The following is an 18,765-nucleotide window of genomic DNA, read 5'->3' on the forward strand; positions in this document are numbered from 1 at the left end:
CCGCAGAAGCACCAAAGACACCAGAACAAAGTCAGCGATGCCCCAGTTTTCAGATGCTACAAATCCTGCAGGAAAGCTCCAAAATAAAACATGCAAACTAAATGTAGAAAAGAAATAAAGGTTGATGAACAACACACACAGCATTCTTCCACATCCCTCAAATCTTAATGATTTTAAATGGAGATTTAAAATCCCGAGACGGATCCTCAGCCTCGTTTTTCCTCCCTCCTCCGCTCACATTATCCTCTGTCCGTGTGTGTGTGTGTGTGTGTGTTGGTAATGGCTGCCTTCAGGGAACTGCAAAGGCATGTTCATTACAGGACACACACACACACACGCACACACACACACACACACACACACACACACACACAGATAAACAATTTAAATGTAAATGTCAGTAGGAAAAAAATAAGTCCAGACAGAATACTAATGAGTTTAACAGCTCGCTGAGTGTGTGACAGAAGAATCAAGAAACAACAAAGAAGCAGCAGAAGATACAGATCAGCTGCTTATTATATCTGTCCTGCTGTGCAGCCGATGTACTTCAAATGTAAACATCTTCCTCAGATGAAGAGTCCAAGAACACACCTTCAGTCGTTAGGACTTGTTCAAATAAGTGGCGACAAACGAGTGAAAAGATTCAGGGGGGGTTTGTTGTTGTTTTAAACTGATTTTGCGTCTCTTAAAGATTTTCTTTATGATTGTTGATTTCCTGAACAAACAAAATGATTAATCAACCACAATGAATGCATTTTTTTTACTTTCTGGTATGAAGATTTGATTTATTTGACCTGTGCATCCTCACAGAAAAGTAACATGCAGACACAATAAATACAATGTAGTATTGAGCCAAGCTAAGAAAATGTAAAAAAAGTAAAATTACGATGATAAAGTCATAAGATTACAAGAATAAAGTCATATTACAACTTTATTGGTATATTATTCTCATATCATTTCAACTTTATTCTTTTGCGACTTTATAATCGCCTTACTTACGACTTTATTCTCATAATATGACTTTATTCTTGTGCGAGTTTATTCTCATAACTTTAGTCTCATATGTCTTCATTCTCAAAAATTATAATTTATTAATTTATTTAACTCAGTATTATGCATTTAATTTATCTTTGGGATCAATAAAGTAATTTGAATTTATTCTCCTATTATTACAACTTTGTTCTCATAATGTTATGAATTTATTCTGGTATGACTTTATTCTCAAATTACAACTATTCCCATACAATTGCGACTTTATTCTTGTCTGGATCATTTTAAGTTGCTTTTTAAAACTTATTTTTATTCGTTGGTATTTAATTGAGGCCCTATACTGTAAATTTCAGTTGATGTTCTATTTTTATTTTTTAATTTCTAATTATTTTTCTTTTCATCCACTTATTCTATTGTGTTATCGTCTTTGTACAGCTCTTTGGTGCAGTTTAACCTGTTTTGAAAAGTGCAATATAAATAAATTTGACATTGACATACAACTTTATTTTTATTGTTGTAATATTATGACTTTATTCACATACAAGTATATTCTCGTAATTTTATTTTTCAAGCTTTTCTTAGTATGGCTTTAACACTCTGTTGTACTTAAAGCTGTAGCTTGAAATATATATATTTATATGAAAATAGGTATCATAGATCACTATGGTTTGAAACAAAAGTGACCAAGTTGGTCTCTTTTACGTGAAAACCATTCATGCTAGTCGGGTCAATCTGAGCCATAATCAACTACTGCAATCAATTAAAGTCGCTGGAGGCAACATCAGACTAATTTTAGCACATATGTAGTACTTAAACAGTCCACTTCAATAACAGCATGAGCCTTTTTTAAATTCATTTTTTTGGATGAAGCCACATTAATACGGGAAGAACAGACAAACGGAGCAGAAAGCCAGACCAAGAAATTCCTCAGAGAATGAGGTCAGTCTTTAAAAACAGACTGTAGATTTATGATTAAATAAAACTAAAACATGACGAGCAACACCAGGCTGCAGAAACAGAAATCTAGTTTTCAATACAGCCTCTGGGTCTGTGTTCTTCTTTCTTTTATCAATGCATCATAAAAAATCCTAAATTCTTTATACTATAAAGAAAAGCTGATTTCTGTTTTATTTTTTTAGCATTAGCTACTGCACTGCAAAAATACAGAATCTTACCATGTAATTTTTGGTCTAATTTCTAGTACAGACAGTAGATTATTTCACTTATAAGATGGGAAAAATGCCTTGTTATGAGTTAAATAATCTAATAAACACTATTATTAGAAATAATAGTGTTTTTGTTAACTTTTAGCAGTTATTGACATAAAACATTCTCCTACATCTTGCTGAACAGTTTCTTGTAAGATAGTTTTGTCTTATTTCAAGCATAGTGAGATATTTGTACTAGAAACTAAAGTTACTTTGTGAGATTTTGAGTTTTTGCAGTGTATTGTTGTCGTAATGCTAACATTTCCAACTTGATACCTACGGTGGCCGACAGGTGCAAATGCGCACCAAAAGAGAAAACACCCCCGAATTAGAAAACACCCCCGAATTCGAAAACACCCCCGAATTAGAAAACACCCCCGAATTAGAAAACACCCCCGAATTCGAAAACACCCCCGAATTAGAAAACACCCCCGAATTCGAAAACACCCCCGAATTAGAAAACACCCCCCGAATTAAATGCAGCAAACAAAAAGTGTTGAAAACGGAAGTGCTCCAGACCACTATGGGGAGTCTATAACAAAAAATAGCTGTGTCCGAATTCAGGCTCTGCATCCTTTCAAGGGCCCTGAGAAACTGATCCTTCGAAGCATAGACATAATAAAAGAGTACACCTCCCCCCCACGATTGGCTGCTCCGGCGCAAATACACTTTGCTTTGCTCAACCAAAACAGCAGAAGATGCCTTCAGCACTGCGGAATATTGTTGATCGGATCGACGGACTACTGACGTGAGGGCTCGACAGACTTTTCGCAAGTAAGATGGACATATTACTGTGTATTTTTGTGATTAGAATATTACTATACTGTATTTATGTCCACTGGCGAAATACCAGCTAATGCTAGCTATAGTGCTTGGTGTTCAGCCCCCGCTCTGACAGCTAACCGAGATTCCGTAAATCTTAAAATGTTTCAGTCATTCTCCAACATTTAGATTATCTGATACAAGAGCCTACTATAGAAATGAAACAATATTATAAAAATCATAACATTCACCAGCAAAGTTTACACAGATGACAATGGCTATTATTTAATTATTTAACTCAGTCAACGTAAGATAACTCGAAAATGTCCCGTTTTTGTTTTGAAGGTTTCCTACGACGTGAGGAAGAAGGGAGAGACAGATTCACTGCACAGCACGGATGAATCTCGTATCGGATTTTGGACCCAATCTCAGCTGCTGAATCACTCTTAAACCAGAACTCGTAGGCTGGAAAACATTATATATATATATATATATATATATATATATATATATATATATATATATATATATATATATATATATATATATATATATATGTGTGTGTGTGTGTGTGTGTGTGCGTGCATAATCATGCATAGCCTAATGTATATTATTCAGTATTAATGATTATTTATTTATGTTTGTATACTTATATAAGTATGTATTGATAAGACGAGAGCGGTTCATTAGGCGTCTGTCCTTTTATTATGTCTATGTGAGAAACGACCCGATCTACAGAAGACGGGTCCTTCGAAGGCCACGAATATGGACGACCAGAAGAGAGAAGCTGTAGCCTCCGGCTAGCTGCCTAGCCTCCATCTCGGCGTTATGTTGCTTAGCAACCGTGACAACGTGAAGCACAGAGCAACGAAGGAAAAAAAACGGACTCAGTTGTTTTTTACTCTTTATTTCTGTATTATTCTTCACCTTTTGTAATAAAAGTTGTTCCATAGTAAAAAGAAAATCTGTCTGATTCTAAAATGTTTAATGTATACAAGGGATATTATTCATTTTCAAATACTCTCCAGATCTCAGGTAGTAAGACATTACAGTTAAATAAACTATGTTTGAAGGCTTAACTTTAATCAGTCAAACCCATTTGCTCAGGAATAAATTAAATACTTTATTAATATCTACATGGAGCGCCCGGCCAGCTGACAGCTTGCGAGTGAAGCTGGCTGTTAATGCAGCGGGAGAAGACATCTCCGAAAACGTCGGAGCAATATTGGAAGTAGGTGATTTATTAATGAACCGAGCAGATATTTCAGATCTACACATCTACATTCTCGCCTAAAAACATTGTAAAAAATAAATTTGTGTAATTTTAAGTGTAATACAGCAAAAATTATTTTGTCGCCATTGCTGCTTCGGGGGTGTTTTCTAATTCGGGGGTGTTTTCTAATTCGGGGGTGTTTTCTAATTCGGGGGTGTTTTCTTTTTTGTTTGCTGCATTTCATTCGGGGGTGTTTTCTAATTCGGGGGTGTTTTCTAATTCGGGGGTGTTTTCTTTTTTGTTTGCTGCATTTAATTCGGGGGTGTTTTCTAATTCGGGGGTGTTTTCTAATTCGGGGGTGTTTTCGAATTCGGGGGTGTTTTCGAATTCGGGGGTGTTTTCGAATTCGGGGGTGTTTTCTAATTCGGGGGTGTTTTCTAATTCGGGGGTGTTTTCGAATTCGGGGGTGTTTTCTAATTCGGGGGTGTTTTCTAATTCGGGGGTGTTTTCTAATTCGGGGGTGTTTTCGAATTCGGGGGTGTTTTCTAATTCGGGGGTGTTTTCTCTTTTGGTGCGCATTTGCACCTGTCGGCCACCGTAGATACCATTTTCAAAACTGGCAACATTTCTTGAAGAAACAGAAGGTTTTACGTTATTCTGGTATTATTTTGACTTTATTCTGGTACAAATTTATTCTCATAATTTAGTGACTTTATTACCACAATTTTATATTTTTTATTTATTTTTTCTTCGTATGGCTCTAGTACTCTGCTGTACTAAAGAGGATGTATGGTTTTGTTTCTTCTTTTTTATGGATTTCAACCAAAATGAGTATCATTGAATGTATTTTTAGTACTCACTATATCGAAGTATCTGTTATTTTGACAATCCTTTAAGATGCATTGATAGAAGTATTTACCTGTAGTATTCCTAAGATATCCAGGAAATAAAAGCAATGCTTGTTGTTAATCAAAAATAATTCATGTATCTTTCGTTTCTAAATACTGCGCAGCTCATGTCTACAACACTCCTTTAGACAATAACAGGAGACATTTACAAGGTTGTAACAGTAAAAAGAAAAGCAGTAACATATTTTATATTTCCCAGCTGATGCATTAGTTGTCACTCCAACAGGACGAAGCAGACTGTATCAGACGTTTGCTCCATGTCATGTTTCCTAAACTGATTTCAGCTGTAAGAGCCCAGTTTGTGCTGGCAACTAATTTGCTTTTATTTGGTTGTGAAGAGCAGTGAAAGAGGTTAGAAAGCATTTCAGGACACTTCACATCAAACAGTAAGCCACTTCATTTTAGCTACAAAGTGTGTGTGCGTGTGTATATGTGCGTGTGCGCGTGTGTATGTGTGTGTGGAACTAACTAGGATGCCTCCCAGTCTCTTTCTTTCCCAGCACCCTGAATCCTGTCACAATAATAAGCCTGATCAGAGAGCAGGCCTTTATCCATGGTGACATCTGTACCCCACACACACACACACACATACATACACACACACACACACACATGCACACGCACACACGCACACGCACGCACACACACGCAAACGCACACACACACACTCTCTATTAGTGCTGCTCTATTTCAGCTGTGTGTGTAAAGGCAGCCAAAGCAGCTCCAGAATCAGCCAATCAGAGTGCAGTACACTCAGCTTTATCTCTGCAGGCCTTCATCACTTTTTAATTTTCTGTAGAGACGATAAAGATAACAAAAGACACTCCTAAAATATGCAAGATAAGGAAACAATCAACGGGTCAGCCTGGAAGTTGCTTCATGATGGAACAGTCTTATTCACATTCATTTCCACCCTAAAGACTGGACTATTTTTAAAGAGAGAATTATGGAAAGACCAATCTAGGAGGCATTTTATATATTATATAAAATCTTGTAGCTCTTCTACGTCTTCTTATCTGCCATTTTATGAATCTTGCATTGTAACTTTTTAGTCCTAAATTACCCCCAGCATTCATCTTCTTTGTATCTTTTATTCTCTTCCAACTTTAGTTTTATTTTCTTGTGCCTTTTTGTCAAATTCAGTTAGTCTTAATAAGTTTTTAGAGTGTGTTCGCTAGTTTTTATTAGTTAAATGTTGCTTAGTTTTAGTTTAGTTTTTATTGGTTGAAATAGTAGTTTTAGTTTTTTCATACTTTTTAGGTGCAGGATTCAAAAAGGTCAAAGCATTGCATTGTGACTGTGCATACATTTATTGGATAATGAATACTCAACAGAAGATATTGTTCTTAAAACATGTTCAACAATCAACAATGGTGTTTCACTCCAACTTTATTTGACTGTGATTTAACGCCTTTAAATTGGGCCTCTGTCTCTTTAAAAACTCCTGCTCTTTCTTCAGGATGTCTGTTAACCCTTTAACGTTTTTACCAGAGTTTCACTGAGAAGTAGCTCCTATAATGAGCTCAGCTGATGCTTATCTCCACCTGGTGTTTGCTAATTGCTGCTGGCTAGTCTGAAGGAGCTGAGTAAGTCCCGCGGTGTGAGCCGAAACCTTGGTATGTTGGAAACTGCAGCTCGTAGGAGGAGTTTCTGCCATGGAGGCGGGGCTAGGTCCACTCAGCTGTTTTGTAGCTGAACAGTTGCCATGGAGATTAAAAAATTTCTCAAACATGCCTGAAAGAATCAAGGGAAGACTCCAGATATGTTCTTGGTGAACATTATGAACTCAAAAAAGCTAAAGGTATCAATTAGAAGGAATACTCTGTTGAACAGATTAGATGGTACTGGATCTGGAAGTTTTTTTATAACTCAGAGAACTCAGCAGTGTAAAAACTGACTCATTGTGATAAAATACTGACGGGTCACAGGCTTGTACATCTCCATCTTTGCTACCAAAACATCCCGGTTGGCACGACGACCGGAGAAGAGTTGAAACCTGTACTGAATGTTCAGGAACCTCTCATCTTCCCACCGGAGCTCCAGAGTTGACAGTGATAAATGAAGCACTGCAGTTAATGTCTGGCTGGGGGGAGAATGGGGGAGTCTACACACACACACACACACACACACACACACACACACACACACACACACACACACACACACACACACACACACACACACACACACACACACACACGATTGCCTACACCGTGCTGCAATTAAATCTACAAAGTAACCTCCCCCCGCCGCCCCCTCTGCCTACGTCTCTCTCTGATTGCCTGGTTTCTCCATCTCTCTCCTCCTCACGTTCCCATCATCCTCCATTTACCCCCCTGTTCGTTTTTTTCTCTCAATCTGAGCTTCTCAATCAGCTGCTCTGATTGCTGTCTTTGTTTTTATTACTGTCCGTCACGACAGCCATCAGTGTTATCCTTATTGCTCTGTGTGTTTGCCTCGCAGCGTCTGGGAAAAACTCAAGGAAGTTGCAGCAAGCCAGTTTATGCAAATTGTTAAATTGCAGTCGCACCATGGAAATAGGAATTCAATTGCTGCAAAAATTAAAATATATTTTCAGCTTGGTGATTTATGCAAATCACACGGACAGATAATAATTAAAAAATCATTGCAAGCTGAGCTAATGGAAACGAGTTGTAATTTTTACCTTTCTGTTATTAATGAACATTACGTCATCCTTCTTTGTATTTCATAACTACTGTGACTTCATAAAAAGCAGGTTTCCATACACACTTGTGAGTACATATGCAATATTTTTTGCACATTTTGAAGCAATTCTTTTAATAAATAAAGAAAGAATATTCCATAATAATGCACATACGCATATTCTTTTTACAGCACAGAGAGCTGTAATGTTTTGTGGATGAACCAAACCAGGTTTCCATCAACATTCTGTTTTTGCACATTTTTAAGTATCACTTTTAAAAAGGTTATTAGAAACAGCAAAATTCAAAATGATTTCCTCAATTTCACAAAAAGGTTTGGTGATGTCTTTCCCTTTTGACACTTTGTCACAAAAAAGGAAAAAAAAGGGAGATATTTATATTATTACACTTCTTTCTGTTCCTTTTCATCCATGATTTTGTTTAGCTGTTACATAAATTATTCATATTTACTACTGAGTGAATGAAATAAAAAATAAAATGAAATAAAATTTCATCAGGTGTGGCTGTAATAAAGAAGATACAGTTACAAGCTAGTATGAACATACAGCTGGACAATAAATCAATCACAATATATAATCAGATGCTCAATATCAATAGAAAATACATCTGATAGAATATTTAATAATTTCACTTAACTCAGATCCAGAACTGCACAGCATTCTGGGAGATGTAGGCAGAGGAAAAGCTTTAGACGCTCAACCTCTCACTGCTAGCTAAGCTAGGTTGGTGGAATCAACTAACTCTCTCACTCCCTGGTTACCTAGCAACTCAATCATTCTTTGGTTACCTAGCAACACGTAACCAGCAGTTTAAGGTTTCACCACTGTGCCTCTTCTGCTTAAAAATAAAAAAAAAACAACAGCGTGGAGTGAAAACTGTAGATAAACCAGGAAAGATCATGTCAGCAGTTTGGCAGTATTTCAGAAATTTAAAACAAAAACAATTAATCAATAATTATTTATACTGACTGAAATGGAACACTTATATCATGATACGTCTTTTTCAGGCATATTGTCCAGCCCTGCAAGAACCAAACATCTCAGGAAAATGGAGGCACAGAAGTTTGCTACGCAAGAACTTTTTCTGTAAATGTGTTTCCATCTTCCCTTCTTCTGTACAAACATAACCACCTCAAGTGAGCATATCAACTTTTTTGTGAAATTGTTGAAGTTTTTCTTTAGCTTTAATGGCTAACTTCACAAACAAATAAAAGAAAAAAAGAGTTGAAATACAAAAAAACTCACTTTTTTCCACTTAGAGTAAATATTAGATGTGAATCTTCCTGTCGATTCATTTCTGATTTTTAGGGTCACAATTCAATTCAGAAACCATTTTTTCTATTCAAAAACTATGTTTAAACTATGTGACTGATAAAAAGACAAGGCAGTGTAAACAAATCAATTAATACTTTACCAAATTCAGTCAGTTTATATTTAATCAGAATTAGGTTTGTACATAAAATCCTTAAAATCCCAGAATTAGGGTACCTTAGCTGCCTGGCTTTTACTTAAGTAAAACAAATATCAAAGAATATTTTCTTTGATAATATCCAAAGAAAATATTCCAGCATAATATTATTATGCTAGAAATACAACATAAAAAATACCAAAGAATTATTCAAAATATAATTTTATAAAGATTATTCCAGAGATAGGAATTGCGATTCTCATTAAAATCAATTTTTTTCCCTGCATCTCTAGAAAATATATTAAATATTACACAGTGGATTAAATGATAGCATTGTTTTCTTTGTCAATGTTCAAATCTGATCACATTTACCAACTGCATGAAATGTCTTTCTTATATATTTGCTGCAAAATGAATGATTACTGGCACCAAATTTTAGTATTTTCCTAGTTTACTGTCCTTTACTTCATCTTTCTTAAACCCTGAAAACAGCTGACTGATGGCTGTGAGTGTAGTTAGAGTAGAGGTGGGGGTTAATAAGCCTCCACAAGGCTTTTCTGCAGTGTGTGAGTGTGTGTGCAGGTGTGTGTGTGCGTGTGTGTGTGAGAAAGAGAGAGAGAGAGCTTCCCTACGGGTTCGACTCAATCGATTGCTCACAGCCATTAGTCGTGAGACAGTGTGCGGTGCAGAGAATCGGACTTAATGCACTTTGCACTGGCAGACTGATTGGACCCTTTCAGACCTCTATGCGTTATAGTAATGGCTTTTTGCATTCACACTTTCTGTAAGTGGATGCTGTGGAAAATGTTGACGGCTGCAGCGAGACAGAGCTGCGATGCATGTGGAATATTTCACTACACAGGCTGTAACTCACACATGAAATGTGATTGTTCATAGCAGAACGACAGAATCGTAATGCTGGAAATAAATCTGCAACACAAATTTAGAGCATCTATAAATCACAGACAGCTGCTGTAATTCACATCATTACATATTCCTTTAAGAAAAGGTTATTTCTGCATTTCTTAACTGTTAAAACTGGAGGTGATTTGGGAGTCGAAGTAACTCTTAGCCCAACTCCTCCATATCAATTTCACCCTGATTTTCTGCGACCGCTGCCTTTTTCAGGTAAGATAATGACCGCTCATAAATACTTCACACAAGCACTAATTGGCAATTTGAGCATATTTCAGCTGACATATGCTTCACCTCATCATATGGAAAGTTTAGATATTTACAAAAGACTTTGTATGAGAAGATTATCTATGCAAACACTTCAATAACGACCGACCTTGCAGCCTGAGTCTTTTTGCTTCTCTTCATCTTTTCCCTTCCCTCCATCTGTGCCAATCTGCAGGCCGTCCTCATCCATTATGCCTCTCACATTCACCCCTAAACACTTGTCATTTTTCCTGTCAAGGTTATCAGGGCAGTGTCGACAACAACGAGCCGCGCTGATGAAATCTTGCACAAAGAGAGGCTCATTTGTCCACAAGAATCCATCTGTGTTGTTGTGGAAACGGCACTGATAAATGCAGACGGACTGAAGCGAGGAAGCAACAGCCTGATAAGACTGAAGATACTTAACATGTACAAGAAACACGACTGTCAAAACTGATCCAGGTTGGCAGGAAAAATCTGACTTGAGTCCCGACATCCAAGCAAATCAGCGGATTTTCACTAACAAGCAAATGTTTAATGATATAAACGGTGCAAACAAATTAAGAAATGGCATCAACAACTACGATGCTGCATGTTTGACAGCTTTGATTGTGTGCAGATGTAGCTGCTCTGGGTCCTTCATGTGGAAACAGGAAAACATCTGGCTTCACCGAGCTTTCAGCTGTCACACTGTGAGCTGCCAGGAAGATACTTTTTATTTTTTAACAAAACTGCACTGAAATCTCTCAATACCATGCCAATATTTACAAAAAAAGATCCTCAAAAAACAGCAAAAATGACACTAAAACAAGCCTCCCGCTGCCCACAAGCACATCAGCTAATGAAGGGACTCTGCTGCACCAGCAGCCAGATGTCTGAACATCTGCATCAAGCTGTGATGAAGGAGACTCACTCTTCTTCATTAGTCTTTTGTCCATCTGTATATAAAGGTGGGGAGACTTTGCAGGCCAGCATAACATATCACATGCAATTAAATATAAAGTTAATTCCAAAGAATTTTGCTGGACGATAAATTGTCCCAGAAATTATTGCGATAAACGATGACATTGTTATTTTAAGTCCATTTTTAATAATAATAATAGCATAATCATGCGACTGCAACTTCTTCAAACATCAAAAAACATCTAAAATATCCAAAATAAACCAACTAAACAACCTAAACAATAATTATTGAAATTGATTTTAAGGACTCTGCAACCAAAACTGCAGAGATTCTCACAACTGAATTACTAATCATTCAGTTCAGACGGGAGAAACAGGCTAAAGTTTGGACTTTTGTAGAAAAAAGAAAAGTGCAAACTAATTTTGTTTAGTTATGTGTCAAATGTTTTTCAAAATATCAGCTTTTCAGCGATATCAATGGCAATTATCAAGTTTATTTCAATTTATAACGCAATTAACTGAGTTATTGGTTCTTGTGACAGGTGGTTGTTATTTAATCGTGTTATAAATTAAAACAAACAATTTCTATTTGAACAATTAATGTTTTTTTTTAATTTTCTTTCTTTCTATCAAAAACTGCATAATAAAAGTCTTTTAGTCTTTCAACAAGCCCTTTTATGAAGGGAAATTTATTGTTTCTGTTGTTTATTTGATTAAAATAACTTCCAATTCCAGTGTTAAATGTTGATTAGAATTTAAAATTTATTGATCTTTCAGAATATGTTCTCGCATTATTCCTTAAAATGGGTTCTTCAAAACAACAATATTACAGTTTATCCCAATAACTTCTAGGCCGATTTATCATCCAGCAAATTTTTTTATCATAACTGGACTGTTGACAGGTTTACTTTATACATCATTTAATTCCCTTGTAACCAGTTAAACCTTTAATGTGGAAACTAAACTGTGAAGTCATGAAAAAGTATCTTACCAGGTTTTGATACAGAAAACACTGAGGATTCCACACCACTGATCCCAGTATACGTACGTCTCTGTTCAGAACAGGAGAGCATCAAAAGCACCAAACTTACTTTAAAGACGCGACAGGAATTGATGCCGTAAAATCTAGAAATCTCCACTTTTGGCCTGCTTTCTCTCTTCTCGCTTTGCTGCGTTTCAATGCGTTTTCCATTTTAAACTTGGACACCAGCAGTATTCCCAGTAGTTTGGTGACTGACCCAAACCTCTTGCTTGGTGTGAGGCTGGCCTTCTTCTGGCTCCGACTGGCCTTTCTGTGGTTTAGCACTGTCCAGGAAAAAACCAACCAGTATAAAATCTGTTGTTTTGCTGTTGTCCTCCAAAACCCAATCACGTCCAACGGCCCCGAATCTGACTTGTGAAGAAGAAGGAAAAAAAGAACAAAAAAGCAGAAAAATATCTTCTTTTGTCTTTGCCTCCCAAATCCCAGAAGTTCAGTTTCCAGTCGATTCAGTTAAAATATGGATTTTTTTTGCTTGTTTTTTCGTCACAGATGCTGAAATTGTCCCCGTGCTTCACCACAACCACCATGCCTGGACGTTTCCTGATTTCCTCTGGCGCTGCAGCCCTAAACCAGACAGACAAAAGAAAGGAAGCCCTGCCAAGTCTCTCTACTGCAGGCATAGGCTTTTCCTTTCCCCTCCACTCCCTCGTGCTTTCTTCTGTTCCCCAGAAGCGTTGGCGAAGCTCCAGCAAGTCTGCCATGCTGCCTGAACCTTCCCGTCCGTCCCGATCGTCGTTTCGCTGTGGACCCCCGCCCTCCTAACCCCTTCGCTCCCACAGCCTCCTTCTCCAGTCCAACCCCTTCCAAACCGGCCAAAGTAGTCCAAGAACTTCACTCGGTGTTTAGTTGTTGATTAAATCTGAAAACGCTCAAACATTTTAGCACAACGCTAATCAGATCTTAAGTCTCGGATACAGCTGAGTCAACACTCCATTCACCAGACAACCTTTATATTTACTGCTTGTAAGTAAAAGCCAGCATAAAGGGCAGCGAGTGTGTGCTTCTGTGTGTCCTGGGCCCTTCATTCAGTGCCAGAGCAGACCTATTCATCATGTGCCAAGGCTCAGCGCCCTCACTTGTACTGAAGAGGGGGCATCTTGGTGCCAACTGCCCTCACTGCCAACTTAGTGCTGCTGTCGGCCTGTATATGCACACAGAAAGCTCCCTATCTCACAAACACACACACAGTGCCAGCCATGTTTATTGGCACCACCGGTAAAGATATGGTTAAAGTCTTAGCATATCTTTTATTGCAGCAGCATAATCTCACTCTGAAAAGATTCGCTAACCTTAAAAATGGGTGAATGTATTCACTGTTTGCATCTTTTATATAAAAATATGCGGTGATGACTGTTTTCACAACATTCAAGCCTTTATTTAATTTATATATATATATATATATATATATATATATATATATATGTATTTTCAACTTACCAAATTGTCTAGGAACTGGTAAGGATTTATCTGCAAACTTATATTTCTCTGGGGTATAAATATGATGCCACACACAGATTACTAGAGACTAAAAATCTATTTTTTTGGTGGCCAACGCTCAAGTTGGCTTTGACATGAAACGAAAGATGAAATCAGAGATGCTGTGGCTCTATTTCTCATCCTGAGGAAGCTGAACGAAATGTAGCTCACCTTGCCGATATTTAACAGTGTCCTGTTAGAACACAGATTGGTGTTGTTAAAAAAAAGTAACTATTTTACACATTAGTGATTTTGATTTTATATTTTTGACATTTGTGAAACTAATCTAAAGACATGAATACAACACAGACAGAACTCTACTACATTATTTTTTATGTGGTTTGCAACTACCAACAATTATATTTCTAAAAGTTTAAAAATATATAAATAAATATATGCTAAAAACGTCATAAAAGGCAGCTTTCTGGTTCAGTTGAATAAGTTCTTGCTAGGCGTTTCCCTCCCCAATATGGCGGATCTAACGACGTATTACAACAAAAACCGGGGCTGTTGAACCGAAGTACGCATGCGTACACTACAGCAGGTGCTGCTAACTGACAAAAACATCTTTTAGGACTTTTTACCGTAATTTGTTAGCCCGGTCACAGTTTGCGATTCTACAGACATTATTTACTGCCAAGAACCTCGCGAATTAAACACAATAAACAGTTAATTTCGGCTCAAGAGGCTTGAAAACAAGTGAAGTTTGGTTAAAGCTAGCTCAGACTTACCGGAGACTTTGATGCTGTCAGCCCGGCCAGGTAGCGCTGTCTCTGGGGTTGGCATCTGTGTTTTGGAGGCCATGTCTCCCATTCTACTGTTGATAAAGTGACGCCAAACCAAACGCAGCCTGGAGGAGGAGACCATTGAAACCAGAGCAGTTAGTTACCCACAGAGCTGCATAACAGCTAGCTTACCTAACGTTACCACGGAGCTGATGTAACAGGGGTGCAGCGCTGTTTCACAACAGTCAACACAAACACGGCTCTCCGTTACTTATATAAACTTAGAAAAACTGAATAAATTCTTGGAACTATAACTATGACAGAAAATACTTCGTCTCAGAGACAGAAGTTGTTATTTCTAACTAATTCCTCTTTCTGTGAAGAAATAATTTTATATTTACGTTGTAGGAGGAACAAAACGGTAATTTCTTACGTGAATTAATATTTTTTGTTAAATTAATGTTACAGAAATTTAGTCAAATAAACAACTAGATGACTAATATTAAATAACGGACTGGGTGGGGGGAGGATCTAAAATAAAAAACTTGTAAACTGAAAAAAAATATATTCAAAACTTATTTTCAGATTCAATGTAATTTTTCCAGTTGCAAAACTTTTTTTCAGTTTTTTTTTTTTTTTTTTTTTTTTTTTAGTTTGAAATTATTTTTTAAAGTTTCAATTTTTTAACAAACCCTCTGGCCCCTATTAAGCTCCATAAATACCTTTTTTAAAACTTATTTTCAAAATGGACTCTTAATCTTAAAATTGAGCCTCATCAGAAAGCATTTTCTAAGTTATTGATTGTATTTCCGAGAACTGATACCCAGGAAGGAGATAAAGCCGGTTCAGTCAGCACCAAGCAGAACCAGTGAGTCAACTGGTTTCCTGTTTACTAGGAGAAAGATAGAAATAGACAGATGATATGCCATATGGAAGAACGCAGGAGGAACACTGCTTGTGCTGAAAAAATGTTCCTATTGGTGTCTGATGATGTCTGTATGAAAGGTGAGAATTGTCAATAATTCAGCAGGAGCAAACCCGCTAATATCACCACACAGGAGAGTTGTGGTTTTTTCTGCATCACAAACTCGTAATAATTGAGTTTGTTATAAAGACCACAACCAAAAGCTTTTAGATAATAAAACATCAACACTAAATGGTTGATCTGGTTTGGTGGTTTTGAACTTAAAACCTCCATTCACACAAATTGTAATTCTCAAGTCCTCATATGGAAGCAAAACACTAAAAAATGATTGGTTTTAAGGAGGATATTAAATGACATCAGCCTTTATTAATCTTAATTTTATAAATAGTAAAAGTGACAAAGTAAAACCATTTCAAAGGAATAAAAAATATATTAACAGTTTACAAATCAGACATGTTTAATGCTTTAACTTGCTCTCTAAATAATAGATTTAAGATGTTCGTTTTTCTTTATTTTTTGATGTAGTACTTGTGATGAACTTCTTTCTTATTCAAATTTAACTACCTGGATCCCATAGTTCAATTTTGGCATCAAGAGGGAGAAAAGGATCCAAAATGATTATATTACCACAATTAACTGAGCTTAAAAAGGTGGAAATGAGATACAGATTATTTACTGCTTACATGTGCATAAATGCATAAATACATAATTCTCCTCCAGCGTATTAGGGTCATTGTAGATAAAAAAGGGAGTAAATTTCCCCCAAAATATTTTCTTTTTAGAAAAAACAAACATTTCTGAGCTTAAAATATCAAAAAGTGACTAGAAAACAAAATGTAGACATTTTTAGATGAATCTCAGAAATTCCTTATAAAAAACAAGAAATTTTCTGAGCTTGAAATGTCAAAAATGTTCTAGAATAAAACTTGGAAATTTCTGAGTTTCAAAATCCAACAATTTTTAACTTTTGAAACTCTGAAAGACAAGAGGAAAGCCCGACTACCTTGCTGCAAAACTGGAAAAGTGATGGAAATAAGACAGACCTTGACATCCAAATCTTACAACCTGAGATCACTTCATGATGTTTTACTGCTACAATCTTTCTTATTTAAAGGAAAACACATTTTGGTTTTAATGAGACCTAAATCTCTCACCCCGGTGTTTCTGGGGTGAATAATATTTCCACCATATTTGGCGCCCCCTCTATGCAGCGCCCCTATGCTGCCCATACAGTGGATTCCCACTTTTTCCGCCACCATGTGCACTTATCCAGAGTCAGATCTTCAAGTAGCCTGGTCAAATATCCTTTTTAAAACAAGTGGAAAGCTGAAAAATGTGAAAACTGAGGATTGTTTCAGAAAAAAGACAGATCTTTGACATCCAGATCTTAAAACCTTTCATGAAGTTTTACTGTTACAATCTTTCTTATTTAAAGAAGTCATTTCGGTTTAATGATATATAAATCCCCAGTGTTCTTCACTAGGAATAATTTGTCCACTATTGTGTGGCGCCCTTCTAACGCAGCGCCCTTATGTCGCATATGTAGCGCATATGCCGCTTATCCAGAGTCATGAGCAGATCTTCAAGTAGCCTGGTCAAATATCCTTTAAAAAAACAAATAGAAAGCTGAAAACTGTGAAAACTGAGGATTTTGTCAGAGAAAAGATTCTTGACATCCAGACCTCACAGCTCATGACGATGAGTGACGGTAATTATCTAAATGTGAGACTGAATCATGTTCACAGCGGCCATATTTTGGGGAAAGAAAAAAAAAACTTTGCGTGTTTAATATTTCCGGAAACCATCTGGATTAACCTAAATTATGGTCAGGTGGGGTGAGCCAGATGCTTTCACTCGGCCTTTCCTCCCCCTTCCTGAGGAGGATGAGGATGTGAAAACCTGCCTTCATCTGACTCCCTCTCTCTCAGAGGACCACCCCTCCCCTCTCCTCTCTCCTCTCCATCTGACTGCGCCCGACTTCTTTCCCTCCATCCTGCCACAGAGCTCCGCGGACTGCACCCAGCGCGCCGAGGAGGGAAGCGGCATTTTCAGCTTCTGCATATCTTCTTCTTCTTCTACTTCTTCCTCTTCTTCTTGACTCTGGACTATGTCTGCTTAGCGATCTCCTCTGGAGGGTAAAACTCTTCATCTGCAGAGGGGAGGACGGTGTGATCTCTGCATCCCCCGCATCACCATCATCATCATCACCATCATCATCATCCCTCCGCATCCCTCCATGGAGAGGATTAAATCCCGCAGAAGCCGGTCGCTTTTTGTTTTTAGTGAAAACGCGCCGTTTATTCTGCTCCTTGCTTTTGGAAGGTATTGTTCGGTTTTGCGTTTATTTGAAACTGAAATTGACGCTTTTAGTGCGTTTATTTGCAAAAGCCGCAGTGTGCTGTCGCGCTCTGCGGAACTGCTTCCTCTCCTTGTGATAAAAATCATTTAATATGATAAAAGCGACATTTATCTCCTTAAGAGGCCATGATGTAATGTGATGCTCTGACGAGAGAGGATAGTCATTTTTAGAGATGTTTTTCAAATATTCCGTTCCTGTTTGATTGCTGCATATTAAAATTCGTTAATAGTGGCTTCAAACCTCTCAGCCGACCCCCACAAAGAAGCCCATCCTCCCCCCTCTGCTCCCCCTCTGCGTTTTTAGCCTACATGAGCTATCTGGGTCATTTGCATTTCTGCGTTTAATGAGGCTGCAGATGGCTCCGTTTCTTTTCATTTCTACCTGAGAGCCGCTGAGCTGCACTGATGCACCTCTCATCTCTTTTCTGCATCATTTTCTTCCTTTTTTTATTTGGAGCTGACATGATGTGTGAACTGATGCGGGATGATGGGTAGAGCTGCAGCCGCAGCTTCCACCCCTGCAGCAGTGCTGTATAAGAACGCACATTATGGCTGCTGGATAATGGAGGGTAATGCTCTGAATGTCCGCAGTGCTGCTGCTGCTGCTGCTTAAAGGACCATACCGGCGTTTTTAAACCGGATCTGGCAACATTAAATACACATACCGGGCATGCATTGCATTTTAAAATAACGTAATGCGTCTTTCCGCTCTGCCAGTAAGCCATTATTAGTTTCCACTGTGGGATCAAAATCAATTTGTAGAGATTTTACACCTGCAGCAGACAGACAATCAATTTCAGAGAGCATTAGATCCATACTGGCAACTCTGGAACTGCTTTTTTTTTTTGGTTTTGTTTTATTGCATTTAAATGTAAATGCAAATTTTTACAGAAAACAATCATCATTTTAATCTCTCTAAATGTTAAAAATGTGAGGCAAATTGCAGCGTTTTGTTTGACTAGAAGTAAAATGAACATTTCATGGATTATTGGGCGATCGGTGA

At 37.5% G+C, this 18,765-nt stretch overlaps 1 protein-coding gene and 1 long non-coding RNA gene across 2 annotated transcripts in view; both read right to left on the reverse strand.

Annotated features, from left to right (window-relative positions):
• Positions 1-14,720, reverse strand: part of msraa (methionine sulfoxide reductase Aa) — a 35,507-nt gene extending 20,787 nt beyond the window's left edge. The window contains exon 1 of the mRNA XM_014986025.2: positions 14,486-14,720. Coding sequence (XP_014841511.2) covers positions 14,486-14,621 — 136 coding nt within the window. The 5' untranslated portion in view covers positions 14,622-14,720. The remainder of the gene's footprint in view (positions 1-14,485) is intronic.
• Positions 1,294-5,714, reverse strand: LOC148153093 (uncharacterized). The gene is made up of 2 exons (XR_015761862.1): positions 4,779-5,714; positions 1,294-2,474 (listed from the first exon to the last, which is right to left on the reverse strand). It is a non-coding gene; the product is annotated as an uncharacterized LOC148153093 (long non-coding RNA).
• Positions 14,721-18,765: the final 4,045 nt, after the last annotated feature.

This window comes from Poecilia mexicana, unplaced genomic scaffold, assembly GCF_051168715.1.
Source record: "Poecilia mexicana isolate PSO_F unplaced genomic scaffold, ASM5116871v1 scaffold_21, whole genome shotgun sequence".
NCBI lineage: Eukaryota > Metazoa > Chordata > Actinopteri > Cyprinodontiformes > Poeciliidae > Poecilia > Poecilia mexicana.